The 24262-nt window shown below is 49.5% G+C and overlaps 1 protein-coding gene across 5 annotated transcripts in view; it reads left to right on the top strand.

Annotated features, from left to right (window-relative positions):
• Nucleotides 1-24262, top strand: part of ABCC10 (ATP binding cassette subfamily C member 10) — a 78096-nt gene that overhangs the window by 13537 nt on the left and 40297 nt on the right. For 4 of the 5 annotated variants that reach the window (XM_061565532.1, XM_061565530.1, XM_061565531.1 and 1 more), the window contains exons 3-11: nucleotides 422-1808; nucleotides 2480-2707; nucleotides 5291-5462; nucleotides 6444-6592; nucleotides 15193-15272; nucleotides 16274-16445; nucleotides 19363-19461; nucleotides 21334-21523; nucleotides 22830-22910. In XM_061565532.1, coding sequence (XP_061421516.1) covers nucleotides 422-1808; nucleotides 2480-2707; nucleotides 5291-5462; nucleotides 6444-6592; nucleotides 15193-15272; nucleotides 16274-16445; nucleotides 19363-19461; nucleotides 21334-21523; nucleotides 22830-22910 — 2558 coding nt within the window. The remainder of the gene's footprint in view (nucleotides 1-421; nucleotides 1809-2479; nucleotides 2708-5290; nucleotides 5463-6443; nucleotides 6593-15192; nucleotides 15273-16273; nucleotides 16446-19362; nucleotides 19462-21333; nucleotides 21524-22829; nucleotides 22911-24262) is intronic. The other variant, XM_061565533.1, reaches the window with a different exon arrangement.

The following is a 24262-nucleotide window of genomic DNA, read 5'->3' on the forward strand; positions in this document are numbered from 1 at the left end:
ATCTTCCCTTGCACCGCTCCACTTTGGAATTCCCTCCCATTGGTCCAATTCGCCAGTCCTAATAGCTTTGCTCAATTCAAAAAACCTATTAACTCTTACCTTACCATGAGGTTTTTGCAGCCAATATAACAATTTAACTAGTTTGGCTTTGTTTGGTGGTGGATGGTTCTTATGCCTGAAATTTAGCTAGATCATTGTGGCCTAACCCATAATGCTTGTCGAGTACAACTATATTAGTGAATTGTGTTGGTGGTGTTTTGGGCCTTTTGGGCCTTTGCAGCAACTGTGATAAATAATAAATAAATAACACACAAACCCAATATAAAGTGGACTCTGCGAGTATGCGATATGTATGTTAATGGTGTATAACGTGTGTAAGATGGACTAACCAGCGAGCGTGCGATGTTGTGTTTGTGTGCAGACGTGATAGTCACGTGCCCGTATCGTACGGCTGGGTGCTGAGAATCCTCACGTCGGCTTTGGTGGTGGCACTATTTTTCTGCGACCTCGTGTCCCTTTCCTTTGACTTTGATGTCAAAACGCGACACCTGGACGTCATGGCTGCATGCGTTGCAGCGTTCGCTTGGCTGTGCCACTCCCTGGCACTGTCCTCCGTTGCTCAATCTGAGCTGTCCTTTTCCCGGGGACCGCCGCTGATCATCGTTGTCTGGCTCGCAACAATTCCCTCCGCAGTCATAAACGGAGTGGCTTTCTTCACGAGGCCCGAGTTCTGCCTCCTCGGGGCTGCAGCTTGTATGCACAAAGTGGTAATGTGTGGCGTTCCAGTGTTCATGGCGGTTTATTTAATCTCACTGATTCCGTCAAATCGTCTTGTGGCCGTTCATGAGGTGGAATCCATTAATGATGCAGGTGAAAGGACTGCGCTCTTAGGCAGTCGGAAAAGAAAAACTGAACAACTTTTCCCTGATGCTCGTCACCGACAAGCGGTGACTGAAGATGGTAGTGGCTTCATCTCAAAACTTTTTTACATTTGGTTAAACCCAGTAATGAAGCAAGGTTACAATGGAGAATTGAATAGCCCTGATGATATCCTTGAGTTGCCTGAAAACATGAAGGTATCATTTGTGTCTCAAGCGTTTAAAGACGTTTTGTATGCAGACAGTAACCAAACAAGGGATTGCATTCCTGAGGATGTCAGCCAGAGTAGCCCAATTGGGAAGAGATTGTGCATCAACAAAGACACGCCATTACCTGATAGCCAGCCGAGACGCACTCTCTTTTGGTCCCTCTACAAGGTTTACGGCGTTCACTATTTATTGATTGGTCTTCTCTACTTGATTGCCATTGTGCTCGGTCTGCTGGGCCCTGTCATTCTGCAATATTTGCTCTCCTTCATGGAGAACAGACAGGAGCCTGCCTCTCACGGCTACTACTACATTGCCGGCCTCTTTGGGACAACATTTTTTGGGGCTTTTTTCAACAATCAGTTCTCCTACCGGATCAACAAGATCGCCTTGTGCGTACGCGCAGCCCTGGTCACGACGGTTTATCGGAAATCGTTGCGGGTCGGTGCGTCCTCCCTGTCCGAGTTCAGCACGGGAGAGATAGTGAACTACATGAGCACCGACACGGACCGCATCGTCAACTTCTGCCCAAGCTTCCACTCGTTCTGGAGCTTGCCTCTGCAGGTGGCCGTCTCTCTCCTGCTGCTCTACCAGCAGGTCGGCGTCGCCTTCCTGGCCGGCATCGCCGTCGCCATCTTGCTCGTCCCGCTGAACAAACTGATTGCGAACAAAATTGGAGGATTCAGCCAAGCGATGATGCACCATAAAGATGGAAGAGTCAAGGTTGGTTTGAACAATATTTTTTTTATTTGACCAGGTAAGGTCCACTAAGCTATATAGCTCTTTTTCAGAAACGTCCTGGCAACAAATGATAGCTCAACAAAGTGGTTTATATTTTGGAAATTGATTACAGCCAAATACTCTAAACGCGTGTTTAGAGTATTTGGCTAAATGTGGAGGGAAAAACCGGAGCACACGGCAAAAAATCCACGCCTCCACGACCTCCTGCATGCCAGGCGAGATAGATAACATCTTGCCACCATGGATGTGATGCATAATGACCACTATCGTCATTGTACAGAATATGAAAAAATTTAATAAGCAGACAATATGCCTCCTTCACACATCTGTACCCTCCAAATACATTTTTTTTTAAACATTTATTTTGCACATCCTTTCAGCAACATGGCCTTCTGGGAGTGCATAATTTCAGCAGAATTGATTCAACACAATCAAAACGCTGGACCAGTTTTGACATTTAGTGTCTCATCAACAGTCAGGCTTACTAGAACCAATGCCGGTGAACTGCCCAATGTTTATAGGCAAGGACCCTCTCTATAATAATTTTATTTTCAATCGGCGCCAAATTGTCTGGCTCTCTTATGATTTAAGTCGTTTAGAAATGAAGTGGGTTCGTCACGTATAAAACTCAACACCATGTCGGCGATTCACAGCTCATGACCGAGATTCTCTTCGGCATCCGTGCAATCAAGCTGCACTGCTGGGAGGAGAGCTTCTCGCGCAAAGTGAATGGGTTTCGCTCGGATGAGTTGAAGGGCCTCTCGGGCATGAAGTACCTGGATGCACTGTGCGTGTACCTGTGGGCGGTGACGCCGGTGCTCATCTCCATCCTCACGTTCGTGACGTACGTCAGCCTTGGCAACGCCCTCACCGCAACGAAGGTAGGGGAGCGCGCTCGGTCGTTTCGTTGAAATAAATTCTGATAAAAGCCACGGAGTATGTGTGTGGTTTTGTTTTTTGCTGAAATCCACCTTCACATAAACACAAGGGTGTAGTGAATCAGCATTGAGGCCTTTCGGGTATGATATTCAACTTGAAGAGATTTTATTTCCGGTGAAACTTCGTTCCGAAGAACGAGACGTCCTGATGGGTTTGGATGACCAGCACCGAAAGATGAAAATACAAACCCTCCAAAGCTGAAGGCTTCTTTGTCACCCTTTCACCACGAAGCCTAATGTAACATTCCAGTACGGGGGCAGGCTCACGTCCCGAAACAAGACTGAAAAATAACGTGAGAACAGGAAGAAGGTGCAAAATAATCAGAATGAGCTACATCATGGGACCTCCTTTGCCAGTACCAAAATATGAGAATGAGAATGTTTATTAATACTGGAGGAATCCAATGAGCTATAAAGCTCTTTCATATGTCCAGCAGAAGAGGGGATGAGAATAGTAGTGCCCGGCTGAGAAGGGAGGCGGTGGAATCGAAAGGTTAATTCTGCCGATCATACATACATACGTATGTATCTTGAACTTCCTTCGCACCACACGTAGCCAACCATGATAATCGGAGTTGCGGGGAAGGACAACAAACCTAAATACAAAAAGCCGTTCTAAAGAAAAGGAGTCTGGAGCAGACCAACCCCTTAATGCACCACAACTCGCAGACCCTCCACAACAGGAGACTGCACCCACTCTGCCTCAGATGGAAGAAGGGCCTTTGTCCAAATCGTTGCTTATTATATACAGATATACCTCAGTTTAACACGTAGGCTTTCGCGACCAATATTATTCATAATAAAAAATGTTTTTGGGTTAGATTGCAAAAGTATACTTAGGACACATTTATAACGCCCTTTTTTATGGATGGAAAATTCCTGAGCGGAACAGCCCCCCATATATGGAAGAAAGTGGGCATGGCGTTGCCCGTAGGGGCGTGTTTCAGCCCATATAATGGTCTTGTGGAATCTGAATGGAGGTGCCTATTGTATCGATTTTGCTCATAGTCGATGCGATAGCCACGTTAGAGTATGGATTCATCCAGGGTTCATCGCTGCATCCATTTATTGGTGATCCGTGGCTTGAGTAATCCAATTTGTTAGAATAGCTTCCCATGGAGCGTGTGTTTACGGCAGACAGTGTGTAGAAGTCTTACTGTTTCGTTCCTTATATAGAGGCCTAGATGTGTTGACCACCCTTCTGCGCTCCTGCACAATGTGGGGGGGATTACTGAGGCAACGTACATTATGCATGCGCATTATGCGAGCCCTTTGAACTTGTCCTTCCTGTCTATTGTGTTTATTAAAATAGTATGGATATTGGCCGTGAAAGCCTACGTGTTAAAAAGTGATTTTGTTTGTTATAAATGCTTTAATACATTTATCATGTGGACAGTATAATTCTTAAGGCTATTACTGATTCCCCAATGAAGCTTCCCCAATGAAGCCCTCATATCGCTCATAGGTAAAAAGTAGCGGTCGGGAACGCATCCCCATTGGAACCGTGTTACAGTGACCTTTTAGCGCTGTTTTCTATAGCGATTAATTTACCAAGACAGCATTCTTCAGCGCTATAGGAGGTATGCCTGTATATATTTTAAGGCCTCGGTGTTTTTGGAACATGTGTTCAGTTTTATGTCCTTTTACAATATTTCCACCGCTCACACCCACTTGTACGCGAAAGACGTATCGTGAGCTTTAGAGTGAAATCTCTTGTAAATTTGATCTGGTTTCATTGGAAGCTTAATTTACACAATGCCGCTGTCCCACGCACGCTCTTTGCCGCCAATATACAAACTGCTTTGAGTGGCTATAACATCCCTTCTCACAGGAGATGTTGCCACTGCCACTCCACAACTGTCACTCGTAAAACAGTAATTTCAGGGTCATGATTATCTAAGTCATGGTTGACTACTACAGGGCGAAAGAAGTTCAACATACATACGTACACTGTGGTGACTTTTGATAGCAATGGTCATTGATCCCAACCTTGATTTGAAGCTTCCGTGACTGCAGGAATTACTCTTTGGTTCTTTTGGTAAAGTCACGTAGAAAGAAAATAAATTAAATTATAGAATACGACGTTTCGATTGCAACACAACCAATCGTCATCAGGTAGAACAAAATTTGAGAGAGAGACATAACACAGGCACGGAGACAAACAGACACACTATGTTGTGTCTCTCTCTGTGTCTCTGTGTTGTCTCTCTCTGCTTGTGTGTCTGTCTGTGTGTCTCCGTGTCTGTGTTTTGTCTCTCTCAAATTTAGTTCTACCTGATGGCCATTGATAATAATTTTAAACAACAATTTAATATTGAAGTCTTTTCACAATAGCGATAGATTCATGCATTGTACTTGCAATTATTTTTGGCTGGAGAGAAATTGTGACTTGCAGTGCTTTTTAATTTGCAGAATACCGATGAAGTGATAATTGGATTGTGAGTAATTTTGGGTTAATTGGAAGAGGTGTGCATAAATAGAATGAAATAATGTTTGCATTTGTTCTTACACTTGTATTTCCTGCAGGTTTTCACAGCTGTGGCTTTGATCAACATGCTGATTACGCCTCTCAATGCCTTTCCGTGGGTGCTAAACGGACTCATTGAAGCACGGATTTCTTTAAGGAGACTTGAAACATTTTTGTCCTTACCAGAGTTCAGTGCTGAAACATATTACTGCAATAGCAAGTCATTTTACGGTAATGCTCCATCATAGAGTCTGTAAAGTGGAAACGTTGAGATATCCTGGAACACTTGTGCCACACATCGAACCTCTTTGTAAAGCTTTTATGTTCTTCCTGTGTCCCAGTTGGATTTCCTCTGGGTTCTTCCATTGACTTTCATAGCATCAAAAGACCCATTCAATGTAACTGGTATTGACAAACATCCCCAATTCCTGAAAATGACTGAATTAGGTTTACAAAGACAAAGATCCCCGATGTAACCTTTAGAGGTTGTAGGGGCAAGTGCTGTGAGCGAGCACCTATCAAGGCCGGCACCGCACATGAGGGGGTGGGTGACCAGCACTACGCCCAGCCGCCTTTGTCTCCTTAATGGCGATGTTTACACACCGCACCAGGTACTCATTTGAGGCTGAGTTGACCTAGGGGAGGCCCAGGACCTGTTCAGTTTATCGTCACCTATGTGGGCTGTCAGCGGGAATCAAACCTGGGCCGCCGGGTTCGTAGTGCAGCGCGCTCACCGCTACACGACCGCTCCCCATTAATTGGATTTACACACGCACACAGCAGCAGCAACATCGCCCCCTACTGCGGTAACCTGGCAAGACCCTCCTGAACAAGAGTCTTGAGACTCGGTGTTATTTTCCTGGGTAAACAAAGGTTGGCAACCAAGGAGAACTGCCACTGGGAATAACGTGTGGAGCCTGTCGGCACAGGCCTTGTAGGGCCAGGGGCACTTAAGCGATGCTCTGCTGAAACAGAAAGGCTGTATCTCCGCCTCTAACCTCTCTCCGTGTCTCCTCTGGCCACGCTGCCCAACTGTTCAACAAGGTTGCCATGTCGTTGCATAGTTGTGGTCACTTCCCTGTTCCAAATTTTCAGTTTGACACACATGCACCACCGGCCCTTTGGCTGTAAAAGGGAGCTTTGCACCGCCTCAATGCTCATGTGAGCAGGAAATCACCCCAGCGTCCCCCCCCCCCCTTCCGTGCTGAGCAGAGGAAGCGCAGAGCGGCGAATGGGAGGTGGCGCTGTGCCGAGCAACGCTGTCGTGGGGCTCGTTGCTGTGCCCACCGCGGCAGCGCGGCTCCCCGGACCCTGCCGCGGAGGGCTTCTCCCTCAAACGTGTGGAGTTCAGAGTTAAGGAGGTCAGCTGGAGCTTCGTCGCGTTTCAGACATGCGTTATGCCGCTCGCTTTGCAAGCCGATATTCTAGTTTTACAGTTTATAATGATAAACGCTTTAAGGCCGGGATGTAAAACCGGGCAGTGCTGTTGATGCCGCTAGGAATTCACGATAACTTCCTCCTGCCGAATTGCACATCCTGGACAGGCCCGACTCAGCTCCTCCTGGACAGGGGGCCAGTCGAACTGTGGTGTGCGGTGATAGACTGCCAAGGAGAGTGAGCCTGGGTAGTGCCAAAGGGACAATTGGTGGTGCAGGGCCCATCCAAATTCCCGCCTAGCGCCCGCGCTGATCCAGGTCACTGACCCCTGGTGCCATTTCAGTGCCCAGCTCGTGAATTCTCCATCCCGCAGCCATGCCCCACCCTTGGCCATCTCTTCTTCTTGTCTACACTCTGTTCTTGCTATGCTCTATTCCAGACTTTCAATTTGCTTGTCACATCCTGCGATCAAATCCCTTCAATTATCTGTATTCACCAATATTCACATGGTAGAAACTTATTTTCTAGTTTTCTGTAATCTTGTCTTTACTGAGATTTGAAGTTTCCCCTGCCTCAGTTTTCTTTTGGCATTTTAATCCCATTTCTTCCAGTTGGACATGGAATGCTCCACCGCTGTCCACGCAGCCGTGACGTAGCCATGGTCATACCCAGATTGTACGTCGGCCGTCTATATAATTATATAATGAGAGATCAATTGGGAATGTCTCACCAGATGCTGGAAACCAGGTTAGCTGATTGCCACTTGTTCACCCTCTTCCCATTCCGAGATGTCTGCAAGTTGCAGGGTGGGGCGTCCCGTTCACCTCTGAATCTTGGAACGCGCAAGTGTAGTGCCGTTGTTTTTAAAGACATTGTACTCTCTGAAGATAATTATATCGACACGACCGCCCTCTATGATAGCTGGGGCCAAACTGTGCCACGCACCCTTTCGCATGGCCTTGTGGGGGGAGCCTCGGTAGCAATAAATTATTTTATATTAGTTTTTCTTCCGGTTCCGTTCCGATGACATACATTTGTATGTCATCAGGAACCGACTTGGAAGGAAAACTTGACCTACATATGTGTAGTGAGTTCAAGGAGATCTAGACGACGTAGTCGGAGACACACTTATTTATTCAACCAAAGGACAGAACACAATACTTGAAGGGGTAACGGCCCCTTCACCCGTCTAACAGGGAGACACCCCTAGCGCTAGCCCGGCTAGTCTGCTCCCAGGTCCTCTACTAGAGAGCTAGGGGAGGCTAGCTGATCTGGCTCTGGCCAAGCTCGGATCTCGGCACTCTTAGCCAACCAGACCGGCTCTTACAAGAGCATTGGCTCTGGGCTCTCAGGGCCGTGCCGCTGGCTTTCCTTGGTTGGTCCTTATGTAATGTGAGGATATATCCGGCTCAATGACGTATCACAACTCGTCATGATGATTGGCTCTGCCGGTCCTGGTTTATAGCTAATGGGGGGAAGCCTAGGGGCGTGGCCCTGACGTAATGGAAAGGTGACAGCTGTAAGTAGGGGATTGGTTCTGCTGGCTTTGGCCACAGCCAATGGGGACATGAGTCAGGGGCGTGGTCCCGGCAGCTTACGAGGGAGCCTGGAATATTCCATGGAGGCTAACCAGGATTGGGGGAAACATACCACGTGACCCGGGTATTAAATAGGGGTGGAGACGAACGACACGTGGTCAGAACGGGAACGAACAGAGGAAGGGGGCCACGCGGGAGCGGGGCTCCGGGTTGCCACGTGGCAGTGTGTCTCTCTCTCTATCTGTCCCTTTCACGCTGCCTGTCAGCAGCGTGAAGGAAAAGAAGCTGTATACAAGTTGAATAAAAGACGGATTCCAGAAGTGCGCTTCAACGAGCTTTATTACACTTAGAAGGACAGCGAGCCAGGGGAGTCCCAGGGCCTATCCTGCTGGTCTTCGCTGGTTAAGCTGTAATACTCGACTCCGAGCCCACCGGCTGCCCGCCTTATATAGCAATTCCCAGAGGTGGGACAAAGTCATTGTTATGCAAGTCCAAGTCGAGTCTGAAGTCATCAAATTCATGACTCGAGTCTGACTCGAGTCCAAGTCACATGACTCGAGTCCACACCTCAGAGGTGGGACAAAGTCATTGTTATGCAAGTCCAAGTCGAGTCTGAAGTCATCAAATTCATGACTCGAGTCTGACTCGAGTCCAAGTCACATGACTCGAGTCCACACCTCTGGCAATTCCCCCCCAAGGGGGTGGGGCTGTGGGGGATCACAGCGCCGCCACAGCCCCCCAGGGCTAACTGTTGCGGACGTAGATGTAGGCACCCTTACGCGTGCGGGCGCAAACGCCCCTTGTGTGTTTGTTTGCTCTCCCGTAACACCCCTACATCACCCCCCCCTGTACAGCCCACAGCCGTCCCGGCTGCAACAAAATTCAACAATAAAAGATGAAACCCCCCAAAACCGTGTGTGCCTCGCATTAATAACAGCAACAAGAACAACAACAATAACAACAACAATACCGAAAAAAGAAAAAAAACGACGTACCCCATTCCATAAAGAAACCAACATATATACAATACATGTCTTCCCACCCCGAACGGATTTCCCCTGTGACCGCAGCAAGGGCCACACAAGAGGCCAGCCTCACAAAAGTCGGCGCGTTTTGGCGCGCGTTCTTGCAGCGGGACCGTCACAAGGGGCAACCCCGGTCGGCCCGGTGGTGGTTGTCAACAGTTCAGGTGCGAGAGCGTCTGGCTTCACGGACGAGCGACCTCCGAACCCCCCGGGAGGGGTTGGCGGTTGCGAGCGCGTCAGTCCCGGTGCACCTGGAAGTGGAAGAGTCAGTGGTAAATCGGGCACATGCAGCGAAGTCGGACTCCGGGAGTCAGTGGACCCCTCACATGTTCGGCCATGTGTGTGTGGAGTAGGAACATGGGGCACGACGAATGGTTTCAACCGCGAGGGGTGCACGAACCAACGACGCTTCCCCCACTGAATACGGACACATTTTGGCCGCAAGACCTGCACCACTTCCACGGGCCCCCTCCACGGCCGCAACAGTTTTGACGAGGTTGCCAGCAGAACTTGGGGACAGTGCAACCATGCTTTGTCGCCCGATTTCCACCGGTGCACATGTACCCGGCCCAGCTTGAGCCTTTCATTCGCCTTTTGGCAAAGGTCTGAATTTTGGATAGCTGCCTCCCGCGCCTCTGCCAATTTAGAGATGTTGAACTTGACATGGTCGGCCAATTTGGATTTAGCATGCGGCGTGGAGACCCGCAGCTGGGTCGCGATAGGTGGTTCAGCCTCACGACCATACATTAAAAAGAAGGGCGAAAATCCGGTTGCCGCATGAGGAGCCATCCTGTAGGCTGCCAAAACCCCTGGGATATGAAGGTCCCAATCGGTCTGGGATTCAGACACCTGGTGAGACAGCATGGACGTGATAGTTCGATGTAGACGCTTCACCATCCCATCAGTTTGCGCGTGATATGGGGAGGTACGAATCTTTTTTGTATCCAGGAGCTCGTACACCTCGTGGAGAAGTTTACCAGAGAAGTTTTCCCCTTGGTCGATCAGCAGCCGCTCCGGAGTGCCCTTGTCGAGGACGTAGCCCTGGACAAAGGCCTCGGCGATGGCTGCTGCCGACTGGTTGACGATGGGCCAGGCCATAGGCCATCGCATGAAATATTCAACGCCAACCAATATGTACTTATTACCCCTAGGTGTAGTAGGGAATGGACCCAAAATATCAAGTGCGACGAGTTCGTTAACCCGGGTAACCTTAATAGACTGCAGCGGTGGGTCGGACCCCTTTGCTGGTGGCTTCCGTTGCGCGCACTGAGTACAGAACCCTAGGAGATCATCCACGTCCCTTGCCATGCCCGGCCAAGAAAAATCCAGCTGGAGCATGGCAAGGGTTTTGTGAGTCCCCAGGTGCAGGAGCCGCTCGTGAGCAGCCCACACCACCCTACCCCTCAGTGTGGAAGGCACCACCAGCCTGTGGCGGCGGGACCTCCCATCCCAATGCATCAGGAGACCCTGGTACAACCCCCATGAGTCGATATTCGTCGCACCCAGAACAGATCCCCCTACGTGATGGCGCAACGCGAGGAGGGAAGTATCCTCCATTTGGAGGCGCCCCCACTCCACAACGGACAACCCCAGCAAGGAATCCTCCCCTCTTGCTCAATAGGACCCGCAATTGAAGGTGTATCAGCGGCGGCAGCAAGGACCAAATTAGGGTTCTCATTTGGAGGTCTGCAACGCCACGAACCCAGGAGGCAAGCGCAATCGGAAGTGGGCGGCAATCGCGACAGAGCATCTGCGTTCGTGTGGCGAACACCCTTCCAATATTTAGTCTCAAAATCGAAATCTTGAAGAATCTCCAACCATCGAGACAATTGTCCCGAAGGCTGTTGAACCCGCAAGGCGTACTGTAAGGCCGCATGATCTGTGCGGACGGTGAAGTGGCGACCGTACAGATATGGGCGATATTGTTGAATGAAGAAAACGATTGCCAATAGTTCCCGACGGGTGACACAGTACCTTTGATCCGCCGGAGACAAAACTCTACTGCCATATGCCACAACATGCTATACGCCCCCAACAACCTGGGAAAGCACACCACCAATGCCCGTGTTGCTTGCGTCCGTATCGAGCAAGAAGGGTTTTGAAAAATCGGGATAGCTTAATGGCGGGGCCTCCACTAGGGCATCCTGGAGGGAGTGAAAAGCATCCTCCTCCTCCTGGCCCCAGTGAAACTTGACCCCCATCGATGTTAAGGCATGTAAGGGTTTAGCGATCATCGCGAAATCGGCGACAAACCGCCGGTAATACGACGCGAATCCAATGAAACTCCTGACCTCCCCCACCGAGTTGGGAGTCGGTCAGGAGCTGACACATTGTGTTTTCGCTGGATCTGTGGAAATACCTGACCGTCCGACAATGTGACCCAAATACCGCACAGATTCGCGGAGCAAGTGACACTTTGCGGCTTGAATTTCAAATTAGCAGCACGCATCTTGAGAAAAACGGCCCGCAACCTCTGCAGGTGTTCCTCGAATGTTTTACTAAAGACGATATCGTCTAGGTAAATCAGACAAGTATCCCATTGCAAGCCAGCAAGAACCAATTCCATTAAGCGCTGGAAAGTTGCCGGAGCTGAGTGGAGCCCCATCAGCAAGCGGTTAAATTGGAGTAGGCCGTGCGGCGTTCGGAAAGCCGTTTTTGGTTCAGATTCATCATCCAGAGGGAGCTGCCAGAACCCTGACAGCAAATCGCACGTGGAGAAGAACCGTGCCCCAGCCAGGGCGTCAAGAGATTCATCCATTCGACGGAGCGGGTATGCATCGGCCACCGAGATTTTGTTTAGGTGACAAAAATCGACACAGAATCGCAAAGAGCCATCGTGTTTTTTAATTAACACGATGGGTGCACCCCAAAGGCTGGTAGAAGGGGATATAATGTCTGCAGCTAGCATGTCATCTACAGCCGATTTGACATGATCCTTTTCGCCGGGACTCAACCGAAAAGGATTTTGGCGGATTGGTGCGCTGTCACCAGTGTGAATATGGTGTCGCAGCAGTTTAGTACAGCCAATATCATATTTGTGTTGACTAAAAACATCGGAAAAATCGCGCAAAAGGGTTCGTAATTTGGCACGCTGTGAGTCGGTCCGATGATCCCGCACAAAGCGCATCCAGCTACCCCTCATCACGGTTCAAATGCGGCTGCGACGGAGGAGCGGTGCTCACCTGCCCAATGACTGGTTCCTCACAAGGTACTGGCGTTGCGTGTACAAGCACGGTCCCTTGAGGAACCACAGCCGTTCGCAACCCAACATTGAGGACTGCGATGAAGGGGTCCTCGTTCCCTTTAACAATCGTCTGGGCCGCTATCAAATCGGGTCCATTGACCCCGGCCCTAGATGGTCCCAACAAAACACCCTGATCCACAATCCCCTTAGCGAAGGGTCGACGCAGCCGAAGAGGCACGAGCATTTGAGCTCCCGGCGGTACGCGTACCGTTCGCGTAACGAGCGCCTGTACCGTCGCAAAGGCCGTACGCACAGTAGCGGGGGAGGACAGAAACATCATTCGTCGGCCTGAAGGGAGTTCAATGCATCCCTGGTCAATCAGTATTCTAATTGGCATTTTGGCCAAAAAGTCCGTCCCCAACAGGCACGGGACTGCCAGAGAGGAGGAGACTAACACCGGGCCGGATAATTTGATGTCCCCAATACAAATTTGTGCGCGGATCTGGCCAATAATGCCCAACAAGACCCCGTTGGCAGCATAACACGGAACATCGACCGGGAGCAGAGGGCGACTTTGAACGGGAAGAATGTTGTAAATTAAATCGGACACAATTGTTGCTGATGCTCCCGTATCAACCAAGACCCATACCTCCACCCCATCGATATGTCCCACAATGACCGACGACCCCGCCGACGCGGCAACAACACGGTGGGCCAACTCAGACCACTGGGCCGGTTTGAACGCCCTCCCCATTGCGGCACAGTTCGACACAACAACACCAGATTTTCGAAACCCGTTCGTTGCAACGCGTGAGTGAGTAACAGGTGTGTGCGTAGGCCAAACATGTGGGGTGCCACGACTTGCCGGAGTTCGCTGCGGAGCCTTGGGAAGAGGAGCGTCGTCCGGCCGAGGTGTTGCACCGCGCTGCCGAGGAGCCCGGCATTCAGAAGCCACATGGCCCCTGAGGCCACAGTTGTAGCACCGTGTGAGCGCCCCAGTCGGCTTGGGCTGATCCTGGTGGCTCGGCACATCCCGAGCTGGTCGTTCACTGGATCTCCACTCCGTCGGGCGACCCACAGCGCAGACCTCTTCCGATGAGAGGGTGGTTGCAGCCACGGTGTGCCCGGCCGCCGCCTTGCTAGCTTTACGATGTTGGGACAGCAGGTTAGCAGTGGATGTGCCGCGCGGCCCACAGGGAACACATGTCCTTGTTGTCCTGCGCCAAGACGACGATGTTCAAATCGTCAGCCAGCAACAAGATTTTCTCCGCCACCATAGCATCCACTCCCTCTTCAGCCATACGCGGGAAGGCCGCCTTCGCCAGGGCCAGGGAGAGCCGTGTGGTATGTCAGGGGCGATTCCTTCGCGCCCCATTGTCGGTCGTAAAATAGTTGTCTGCAGTCGGAAGGTGGCCCGTAGACTGCAGACAGGAGTTGAAGCGCCGACTGCAGTGTAGCGCGTGCCGATTTCGGCGCCGTAGTGAGGGTGGCGAGAGCGTTGCTGTCCAGCGTCGCCGGGAGCGCACGTAGCGCCTCGTCGTCTGTCCATCGTGACATTTCCTGGTGGGCGAGGAACCGTCTTTCGAATGCTCCCCAGTCGCCCCCATCCGCCACAAACTCCTTCAGGACCGGCAAACGCTGCTGGAACGTGGACTCCGCCGCCGAAGATCGCCAGCCGCCGTTCCCGCCATTCTCTACAGTATTGGAGGGAATGGCGGTCGCCATCGGCGGTCGCACTGCTGGTGATGCGCTGGCCGTTGATTGGCGCTCGCCACAGTCGGCCGTTTTTGATGACGCGGCGGCTGCTGAACGGAGGCAGCAGTGATCGGCCCTCGTTGATGACGTGGCGGCCATTGGTTGGTGACCACCGTCGATATGGCGGGAACTACCGTTGAGTGTCGCCCGTCATCGCACCGTGTTGCTCCTCCAACCCCCAGGCGAGTAATTTCCTCTAGCGTGGCGGCTGCTGCATATAGTAGCTCCGCCAGGCGGGAGTGAGCCGCCCGTCCGCCGACGGCCCCCACCCGTCCGGCTGCTGTGGTGGCGGTGGACTCGGCAGCGGTTGCACGGACTCGTCCTCGATGAGTTCAGGCTCCGAGTCGGCCGAGGTGTCTTCCTCTCCAGGTCCCCCGGTATGAGTCGTCCGTCTTGTATCCATTTGGTAACTTTAGAAGACCACTTCTGACTCCAGTTGTAGTGAATTCAAGGAGACGTAGACGACGTAGTCAGAGGCTCATTTATTCAACCAAAGGGCAGAACACAATACTTGAAGGGGTAACGGCACCTTCACCCGTTTAACAGGGAGACACCCCTAGCGCTAGCCCGGCTAGTCTGCTCCCAAGTCCTCCACTTGAGAGCTAGGGGAGGCTAGCTGATCCGGCTCTGGCTAAGCTCGGATCTCGGCACCCTTAGCCAACCAGACCGGCTCTTACAAGAGCATCGGCTCTGGGCTCTCAGGGCCGCACCGCTGGCTTTCCCTGGTCGGTCCTTAGAAGGACAGCGAGCCAGGGGAGTCCCAGGGCTTATCCTGCTGGTCTTCGCTCTTCGCTGGTTAAGCTGTAATACTCGACCCTGAGCCCACCGGCTCCCCGCCTTGTATAGCAATTCCCCCCCGAGGGGTGGGGCTGTGGGGGATCACTGCACCGCCACAGCCCCCCAGTGCTAACCGTTGCGGACGTGGATGTAGGCACCCTTACGCGTGCGGGCGCAAACACCCCTTGTGTGTTTGTTTGCCCTCCCGTAACACCCCTACATATGTATGCTATCAGAACGGGAAAGGGTTAAAAGGCACTTCCCACAGCTGCCGCTGGTAATGCCGGCGCCGTGTTGTTCACCAGGGTCAGCTGGTCGGCGTAGTTGGAAAAGTCGGAAGCGGGAAGAGCTCCCTACTTGCGGCTATAACCGGTGACCTCTTCAGGTGAGATTCCATGCATTTGTTGGTATTCATTGACATTCATGTCCAAACTCGCCTGAAATGCTCTGAAATAAGAGCGTTCTCATACTTGATTGGTTTGTTCCTCTGGCTTTTTTCTGTGTTTTGATGACGCAGTACTGGAGTTCAATTAAAACGCTTGGAACATTACGGCGTAGCGTACCGTGGTTAATGTAACGAGGAGCCATGTCACCGTTGCCAGCTGCACAAGCTGGCACGCGACTGTCGGTGTGAATTGAGGCTTCAGGTGGGAAGGCATTGATCGCTTACTCCAACCACTCGGTTTGGTTGTTTTTAGGCCTGCAGGGAGGGCTGTTGTGCAACCACCTTTTTAGCAAACTGTGATTGCGGTTGCATGTTTCATCGTAGAAATATTCCACCTGCAGGAACGCCTCTTTGTTTGACCTGAACAGTCCGGGATTTGGCATCTGTGTTTGGGTGACCGTTATCGATTCTTACTGAAATCTGGTGATTTCCTGTTGAACATTATTCTAGTGCACTGCACAGTCATCATACACCTAGGCTGGGAAAATATGTGCGGGTTTGGTCTGTGTAGTTTGGTGGCGAGATGTTAACTCCCTCGCCTGGTATTGTAGGTGGTCGTGGGTTCGATCTCGACCCTCACGCCTGTATATTTGAAGTTTGCATGTTCTCCCCGTGGTCGCATGGATTTTTCTCCGGGTTCCCTGGTTTTTACCTCCACATTTAAAAACATTCATTGGAACTATCATTTGTAGCCAGGTCGCTTCTGAAAAAGAGCTATACAGCTCAGTGGGCCTTACCTGGTAATGTAAAGATAATTTACAGTTTAGTTTGGTTTTAGTGCATTTATAAAAATATGAATTTTTAAGCACCAACGAGTCCATCTGGTGTTCTGCGGGTTAATGGGACCGATTGGTGGTGGGTGTTGAGACACGGGGGCTATGTTGGCATAGGTAGCGGTGTTCCTGGCCCCCTTGCTTCCCTCACGTGCGGCTTCCCGGCAGGTGTCGTGGAGGGGTCCTTGTGAAGCGACTGGAGGAAGGTTTCGGATTGTTCACCCAAGAGACGTGGATCCAGCATGGGACTGTGCGAGACAACATCCTCTTTGGCAGTCGCTACGATGAAGACAAATACCTCTCCATCATTCGCGCTTGCGCGCTGTCGGAAGACCTCAAGGTTTGCAAATATTTTATGACAACACCTCATTTTGTGCATTTTATGCAGCAGTGATCGATGTGAATAATTCAGGGGGGGCACCTGTCTGGGCTTGACCAGTCAGTCCGGTAATTGGGTGACAGGACTTGACTTGTACCGAGATCTGGTACCAGTCTTGTGTTGAACTTTATTACAGTTTACTGCACAGTTTTGATTCTAGACCCAGGCTGATGGAGAAGAATGCCCGGGTTTGATTTGTGGACAAGGTGGCGATCCCAGGAGAACTGCTTTGCCACATGCTGCCTGTATGGAGTTTAAATGATCTACATATTGCAGTCTGGCAGACCTGCGGAGCTTGCCTGTTATACCTCCTGGGCAGGGCCGTCCAGTCGGGTACCAATTTGACATGGAGGATAAAAAAAAAACATAATAGGCGACATCTTGGGCAGTGGCCCGTCTTCAAAGCACGTGTGACCTCTCTATCTGTGGCCTCTCTATGGCATTTCATCTATGACTTCACTATCTTTGGCTTCTCTTCTCTATGGGCTCTGTATGCCCTCGCTCTCTGTGGCCTATCTGTGTGCTGTAAATCTATGTACTTAAATAAGGGTCATTGCCCGACACATCACCTGTGATATATTTTGTTCCGTTTAAGGCCACACTATTATTGACGAATGTTAAGTGTTCTTTGTGCACTGCTGTCAATGCTGTATTTACAAGTAACGTGTTTTCATTTTCAACACACATCAAGCTTAGTTTCTTCATGATTTTTTTTTATTACCGAGCGATTATAGATTCTATGGATTATTTTTTTGTTTGTGAAAAGCCAAACCTGGCGCAGTGGCGGTGTCGGCACATTGAGATGCTGGGCATGGGTGACCAGTGGCAATCATGGCCATGCAGCCTCTGTGTGGTTTTGGTGGCTACGGTAATGTTAAGTTTTTCGTATTAGAGGTTTTTTTTGGGTTAGATCGTGTAAATATGTGTCGCTAAAACCCGCCACCACCCAAGTTATCAACAGAAGGTGTGTACAGGATTAACTGCACCTTGTGGCAAATGTTATGTTGGGCAAACAGGACGATTGATCAGCATTAGACTAAAAGAACATCATAGAAATATTAAATACTCCCAAATGCAACTGTCAGCAGTAGCAGAACACCTGTGCCAACAAGGACACTCAATTGATTTTGATAATGTTGAAGTTCTGTGCAAAACTATCTACTACTGGCCAAGACTAATTAGATAATATATCGAAATTGAAAGAAATACAAATAATTTTAACCGTTCGTATAGCAACCGACTTAGTGCTGCATGGAAGCGAATAATCAAATAATACATTGTTTAAATGCATGCCTATACAGGGCACTATACTTCAATAGGGATTCCCATTGGTACGGCTATTTTAATACACACAATGGACAGGAAGGACAAGTTCAAAGGGCTCGCATAATGTGTATGAATAATGTACGTTGACACATTAATCCCCTCCCCCCTACTTTGCACAAGAGCGCAGAAGTGTGGTCACCACATCTACGCCTCTATATAAGGAACGAAACAGGTGGACTTCTCCACAAATCTGGCTGTCGCCTGATGAAGCTAGTTGTAATTACTGGCGAAATGTCGTACTCGGATTGTAAATGTTGTGGCTTGGCTCTCCAACACACCAGTTTGCTGTACTAGTGACGACTTGGCCACGTTCTGCTTACGTGACAACCCTTACTAGTTGGCTGTGTCGGGTGGTGGCGGGTTTTAACGACACATTTATATATTTACGCAATCTAACCGAAAAAATATGGATGATATTGTTCGTGAAAGCCGACGTGTTAAACAGAAGTTTTTAATCCGACTAAATTACTGCTCTTCTTCCTCTTCCTCTCCCTCTCCTTCGTCCTTTCCTTCTTCCTCTTCTTCCTCCTTATTGCGTATGGCTGCTGATGTAGATGCAGAGAAACAATTACAATTCCACATTCAGGTGGTGAAGCCCAGATATCCGTGTCAGGAGCAGTGGCGTTAATCATCGCCTTGATATCTCCTTTGTATTTGAATTACCCATTGAGCTATGTGGCGAGTTTGTAAGGGTGACTCGAACAGCAGACAGACATGGCAGCAAGAGTGACAAATTAAGAAGCAAACACGATATAAAATATAAATAAGGTAATTAAAACCAAATTATGGATCCTTATTTAAAAATGTGATTTGTAATGCCAGCACTGGGCCGGTGATATGTAAACAGTGGCGCTTTGTGGTTTGCTTGCAATGTGGATCAGTGATGTGAGGTCAATGGCTGGGGAGGCACTGGCTTGTGTCAGAGCCAGATTCACACACTGAGGAGGGCGTGGCCTCACGGAGGGGGGCGTGGCCTCACTGAGGGGGGCGTGTTAGACACGTCCCCCTCAGTGAGGCAGATGTGATAGCTGCCTCCCCTGGTGCTTTTTCATTGCAGTTTCATGACGAGACCAGCGAGCCTAAATATCTTTATACACATACGTGAAATAAGTTACCTGGAGTATGGAAGGCGAGGACATGAAATTAAGGGATCTACAAACATTACATTGGTGACATACTGAGATAGTAACTGGCACACGCTTATTGCCCGCGCTCCATCCAGTTACTGAGGGGTTGTGCAATCAGAGGGGAGGCTGAGCTCGTCGCTGCCTCACCTCTTGTCTCTTCCTGTATTTTCAGCGGAGCTCCGCAAATTTGGCGATTTTGACTATAAAAATGATTGGAATCGTACATAAATTACATTTATAACACAGATCAGTGGATAAATCTTCATATTTATTTTATTTATTATTTTTTATTATTTTTATTACTTTCCGTAACAGCTATTTTCATTGGAGTATGACAGGTGAGGCTCTGCCTCCCCTGCCTCCCCTGACCGCACGTCCCTGATGTGGATGTGTTGTTGTTGCTGTTGTTATTGATGCGTGTGCAGACCTTGGTGAACGGGGACCGGACAGAGGTCGGGGAGAATGGGGTGACTCTCAGTGGAGGCCAGAAAGCCAGGATTGCGCTTGCACGGGTGGCCTACAGCGTGAGTTTATTCTCTCGATCGATTTTTATTAAAACATTTCACCTGGAAAGTCCCTCGAAATGGAATTTTTTTGTCTGCAACGGTGTCCAGGGGTGTCAAATGACACGCACACAGCAAGCATGTGATGACATGTGTACACGCATGTTCACGATGTACCAAACACACACTCATCCACTGACAATCATCGTTTCCTCTCGGAGAGATTGTAAGTATATATGTTGAACTTCTTTTGCACTGTACGTAGGCAACCGTACTAATCGGATGCTGTATTTTGTTACAACATAAAAGGTCTTTCGGCTTTACGTATGACCAAAAAAAAATACAGCTCTTTGATAATCCAGTGCTGGATGAAGGCTTTTTCCCATAGCGTCAGAGGTGGGGGTAGTTTGACCATACGTCATCGTGCTGGACGATATGGGTTGGTGAGGGTGGTTGGTAGGACCAATTCAGAAACAACTCGCCACTTTTGTTAGCCGTGTCCAGGAATTGAACTCAAAGAGCCGGGTTCACCACTCCATCGCATGTTGATACGTGGGTTTCTGATTCACACCTTATTGATGTACAATCAATCGCTTTAATAGATGGTTCGGTTTGTAAGTCATGTAGCACTATCAGAACATCCGTGAAAGTTTACAGACCTGAGCTTTGGTGCCATATTCCATGGGCACATTCATCAACAGGATCATTGTTAATACGTGTATTTACACGTGGTGTTTCAAGGCCAAACATAACTCGTCGTATGCCAGCCCTCTTAGCGGCGGTGGAGATATGTTAACTACTTTGCCTGGTATACAGGAGGTCGTGGGTTCGATTTCGACCCCGACGCCTGTATATTTGGAGTTTGCATGTTCTCCCCATGGTCGTGTGGATGTTTGTCCAGGTCCTCTGGTTTTCCCTCTACATTTAGAAACATGTGTTAAAGAGTATTTGGCTGCTCTACATTTCCACGTGATAAGCCACTTAATTGGGTGATAATTTGTGGCCAGGTTGCTTCTGAAAAAGAGCTGTATAGCTCAGTGGGCCTTATCTGGTACAATAAAAAAATAATGTATAGTTTTCAAATCCGATGTTTATAGTGTAATTTTTCCACTTATGTGAACATATCTGCATCGTTTCCTGTTACGTCAGCTCTAGCTGCTGGTTGAACAAGTTGGTGTGCCAGTTGGGGGTATGACTCGGTCATCTTATGTGGGTATCATGTGCCTGTGTAGCCCAATCACCTTTGAGCATGTGAGCTCCCCTGGCCTTAGTGGCGCTCTCAGACTGTGTAGATCGACACGCTTGACAAGAGAGTTCTGGTGCAACGGTTAGCGCCGCGCTGCGCTACGAACACGGTGACCCGAGTTCAAATCCCGCTACCACCAACAAACAGTGCGATTATCTGAACCCGGTCCTGGGTCCCTTCCCTAGGTCGGCTCAGCCTCAAACAAGTACCTGGTGTGGTGTGTAAACATTGCCATGAGAGAGACAAATGTGTTTGTTAAGGCTATACGGGGGATCTTTGTCTGGTTGCCCCGAAAGCCTCTCGCCTCTTCAATGAAATGACCAGACTAAGTTCACAGCTGAAGAAGGCGGAGCATGCAGGAGGCAAGTTGCTTGGACGGCAGGGTGGCGCAGTGGTAACACTCGTGTCTCGTATCAAGAAGGACCTGGGTTTGATTCCCGACTCGGGCACCTTTCTGCATGGAGTTTTTCTGTTCTCTCTCCCCCTGCATTGCATGGGTTTTCTCCAGGTCCTCTGGCTTCCTCCCACACAACTGCAAAAGCCTCGCAAGGCTCTTCCTGAAGAGGAGTCTTGAGACTCGGTGAGGCGTTCCTGAGTAAACAAGCGCAATATTAATAATCGTGATATTGCGTCATGGTCTCTTGCAGGACAAACCCGTTTGTTTGCTGGACGATCCTTTAGCAGCCGTGGATTGTGATGTTGCTGCTCACCTGTTCAGCAAATGCATCAATGGGCTTCTGCAGAAGAGGACCAGGATCCTGTGCACTCATCGCACCCAGTATTTGGCCGCAGCCGACCTCGTCATCCTGCTCGACAATGGCATCGTCATCAAAGCGGGTACCGGATTTTGGCATTGGGAAGTATCCATAGTTCGTGGCATTTTTAACACTGTACAAATGCTGCGAGCCGGTCGTGTGGCTCAGCGCTTGCGATTTCAGATCTTGATAGCGGAGTTCACTCGGCCCATCATCCCCCTGCGGGGAGTAAAATGAGTTCCACTCTGTGAGGAAGTCAACAATTGTTGTCCTATGGATGTGACTTGCCCCCATAATAGGAATGGGGAGTTTTCACCACTGGCTCAGGGCTGTGAACTGAAGTAGAGCGCAGCCTCAGTGCCCATTTGAGCAGAAATTATCTCCCCCTGTGGGCACATACCCTGCACCGAGTCATCTAAAACACGTTTCTTACACCTCTAGAAGCTGGACTCGAGTCAGCTGGAAGGTTACCAGAAATGTATCAATTATTGTACATTTAAAAGTCAACACAGTTCACGTGCCAATTAAGTAGTGCCGCGGTCTAACTGCTCACGGTGTTAACTATCAACTGTAAGGCGATATACTTATCTGTTGTATGGAATTTGGTAAAACCCATTCGCTTGGATGCCTCAGTGGTCCACGCTCTCTGCCAGTGCTCGCTCTCGCGCTTATCACTTTTATTTCACTTTCATTTTACAAAAAACCAAAGTTAATTCTTCAAGCCCTCCAACGAACCGCAACCATCATCTACTTCTTCATGGTGATGTGATGAATGACTCAGATTCAGTGGTTTTATCAAGGTTATTAGTGTTTCCCATCACATTGTAAATACGTAGTTAAGTGATATGAAGTGAAGTGTTAATTGTCTTAGGTGTGTCTATGCCAGACATCCCTAATAACAGCCACGTGCCCTCCTCTGATCGGTTTACCTGCGTTGCCTTGGCCCCACTCGTAGAGCGTCCTTGAGCAGGGGTGAATCCATTCTGAGCCATGCTCGAGTGACAATTCAGCAAACAGCACTCGTTAAGCATATGTTTAAAACAGTCTTAACCACTCAACATTGAGGCGGAGTATAACCGGCTTGCTGTACGTGGCCACCGATGTCGTTTGCCGTCCGCTGTGCGTGTAATTTATCGGTGTTGCTAGACAACGCCAGGCTGTGCCGGCCTGTGTGTATGTGCGTGTGTGTATGGACGTGTGTATGTACGTGTGTGTGGACGTGTGTGTGGACGTGTGTGTAGACGTGTGTGTGTGCGTGTGTGTGTACGTGTGTATGTACGTGTGTATGTACGTATGTATGTACGTGTGTATGTACGTGTGTATGGATGTTGAACTTCTTTCGCGCCGTACTTAGCCAACCATGTGAATCGGAGGTGTCTGTGTTGCAGGACCGCCCCACGCGGTGCTTCCGGCCGGTAACGCGCTTCCTGATTGGCCCTTGGCCGTCGAGGCTGAGCCACACTCAGATGGTAACCGCGTCTCCCCCCCCTCCCATTTCCCCCCCTCCTCCTCCTCCCCTCCCCCACCTTTCCTCCTCTTCCCTCTCCTCTTCTCTCTCCTAATCCTCTTCCCTATCCTCCCCCACATACAGTGAGGGAAAAAAGTATTTGATCCCCTGCTGATTTTGTACGTTTGCCCACTGACAAAGAAATGATCAGTCTATACTTTTCATGGTAGGTTTATTTGAACAGTGAGAGACAGAATAACAACAACAAAATCCAGAAAAACGCATGACAAAAATGTTTTTAATTGATTTGCATTTTAATGAGGGAAATAAGTATTTGACCCCTCTGCAAAACATGACTTAGTACTTGGTGGCAAAACCCTTGTTGGCAATCACAGAGGTTTGCACACATCTTAGGAGGGATTTTGTCCCACTTCTCTTTGCAGATCTTCTCCAAGTCATTAAGGTTTCGAGGCTGACGTTTGGCAACTCGAACCTTCAGCTCCCTCTACAGATTTTCTATGGGATTAAGGTCTGGAGACTGGCTAGGCCACTCCAGGACCTTAATGTGCTTCTTCTTGAGCCACTCCTTTGTTGCCTTGGCCGTGTGTTTTGGGTCATTGTCATGCTGGAATACCCATCCACGACCCATTTTCAATGCCCTGGCTAAGGGAAGGAAGTTCTCACCCAATATTTTACGGTACATGGCCCCGTCCATCGTCCCATTGATGCGGTGAAGTTGTCCTGTCCCCTTAGCAGAAAAACACCCCCAAACCATAATGTTTCCACCTTCATGTTTGACGGTGGGGATGGTATTCTTGGGGTCATAGGCAGCATTCCTCCTCCTCCAAACACGGCGAGTTGAGTTGATGCCAAAAAGCTCCATTTTGGTCTCATCTAACCACAACACTTTCACCCAGTTGTCCTCTGAATCATTCGGATGTTCATTGGCAAACTTCAGACGGGCATGTATATGTGCTTTCTTAAGCAGGGGGACCTTGCGGGCGCTGCAGGATTTCAGTCCTTCACGGCATAGTGTGTTACCAACTGTTTTCTTGGTGACTATGGTCCCAGCTGCCTTGAGATCATTGACAAGATCCTCCCGTGTAGTTCTGGGCTGATTCCTCACCGTTCTCATGATCATTGCAACTCCACGAGGTGAGATTTTGCATGGAGCCCCAGGCCGAGGGAGATTGACAGTTCTTTTGTGTTTCTTCCATTTGCGAATAATCGCACCAACTGTTGTCACCTTCTCACCAAGCTGCTTGGCGATGGTCTTGTAGCCCATTCCAGCCTTGTGTAGGTCTACAATCTTGTCCCTGACATCCTTGGAGAGCTCTTTGGTCTTGGCCATGGTGGAGAGTTTGGAATCTGATT

Source organism: Lethenteron reissneri, chromosome 35 (genome assembly GCF_015708825.2).
Source record: "Lethenteron reissneri isolate LAM-NWPU_2019-01 chromosome 35, ASM1570882v1, whole genome shotgun sequence".
In the NCBI taxonomy this organism is placed as follows: Eukaryota; Metazoa; Chordata; class Hyperoartia; order Petromyzontiformes; family Petromyzontidae; genus Lethenteron; species Lethenteron reissneri.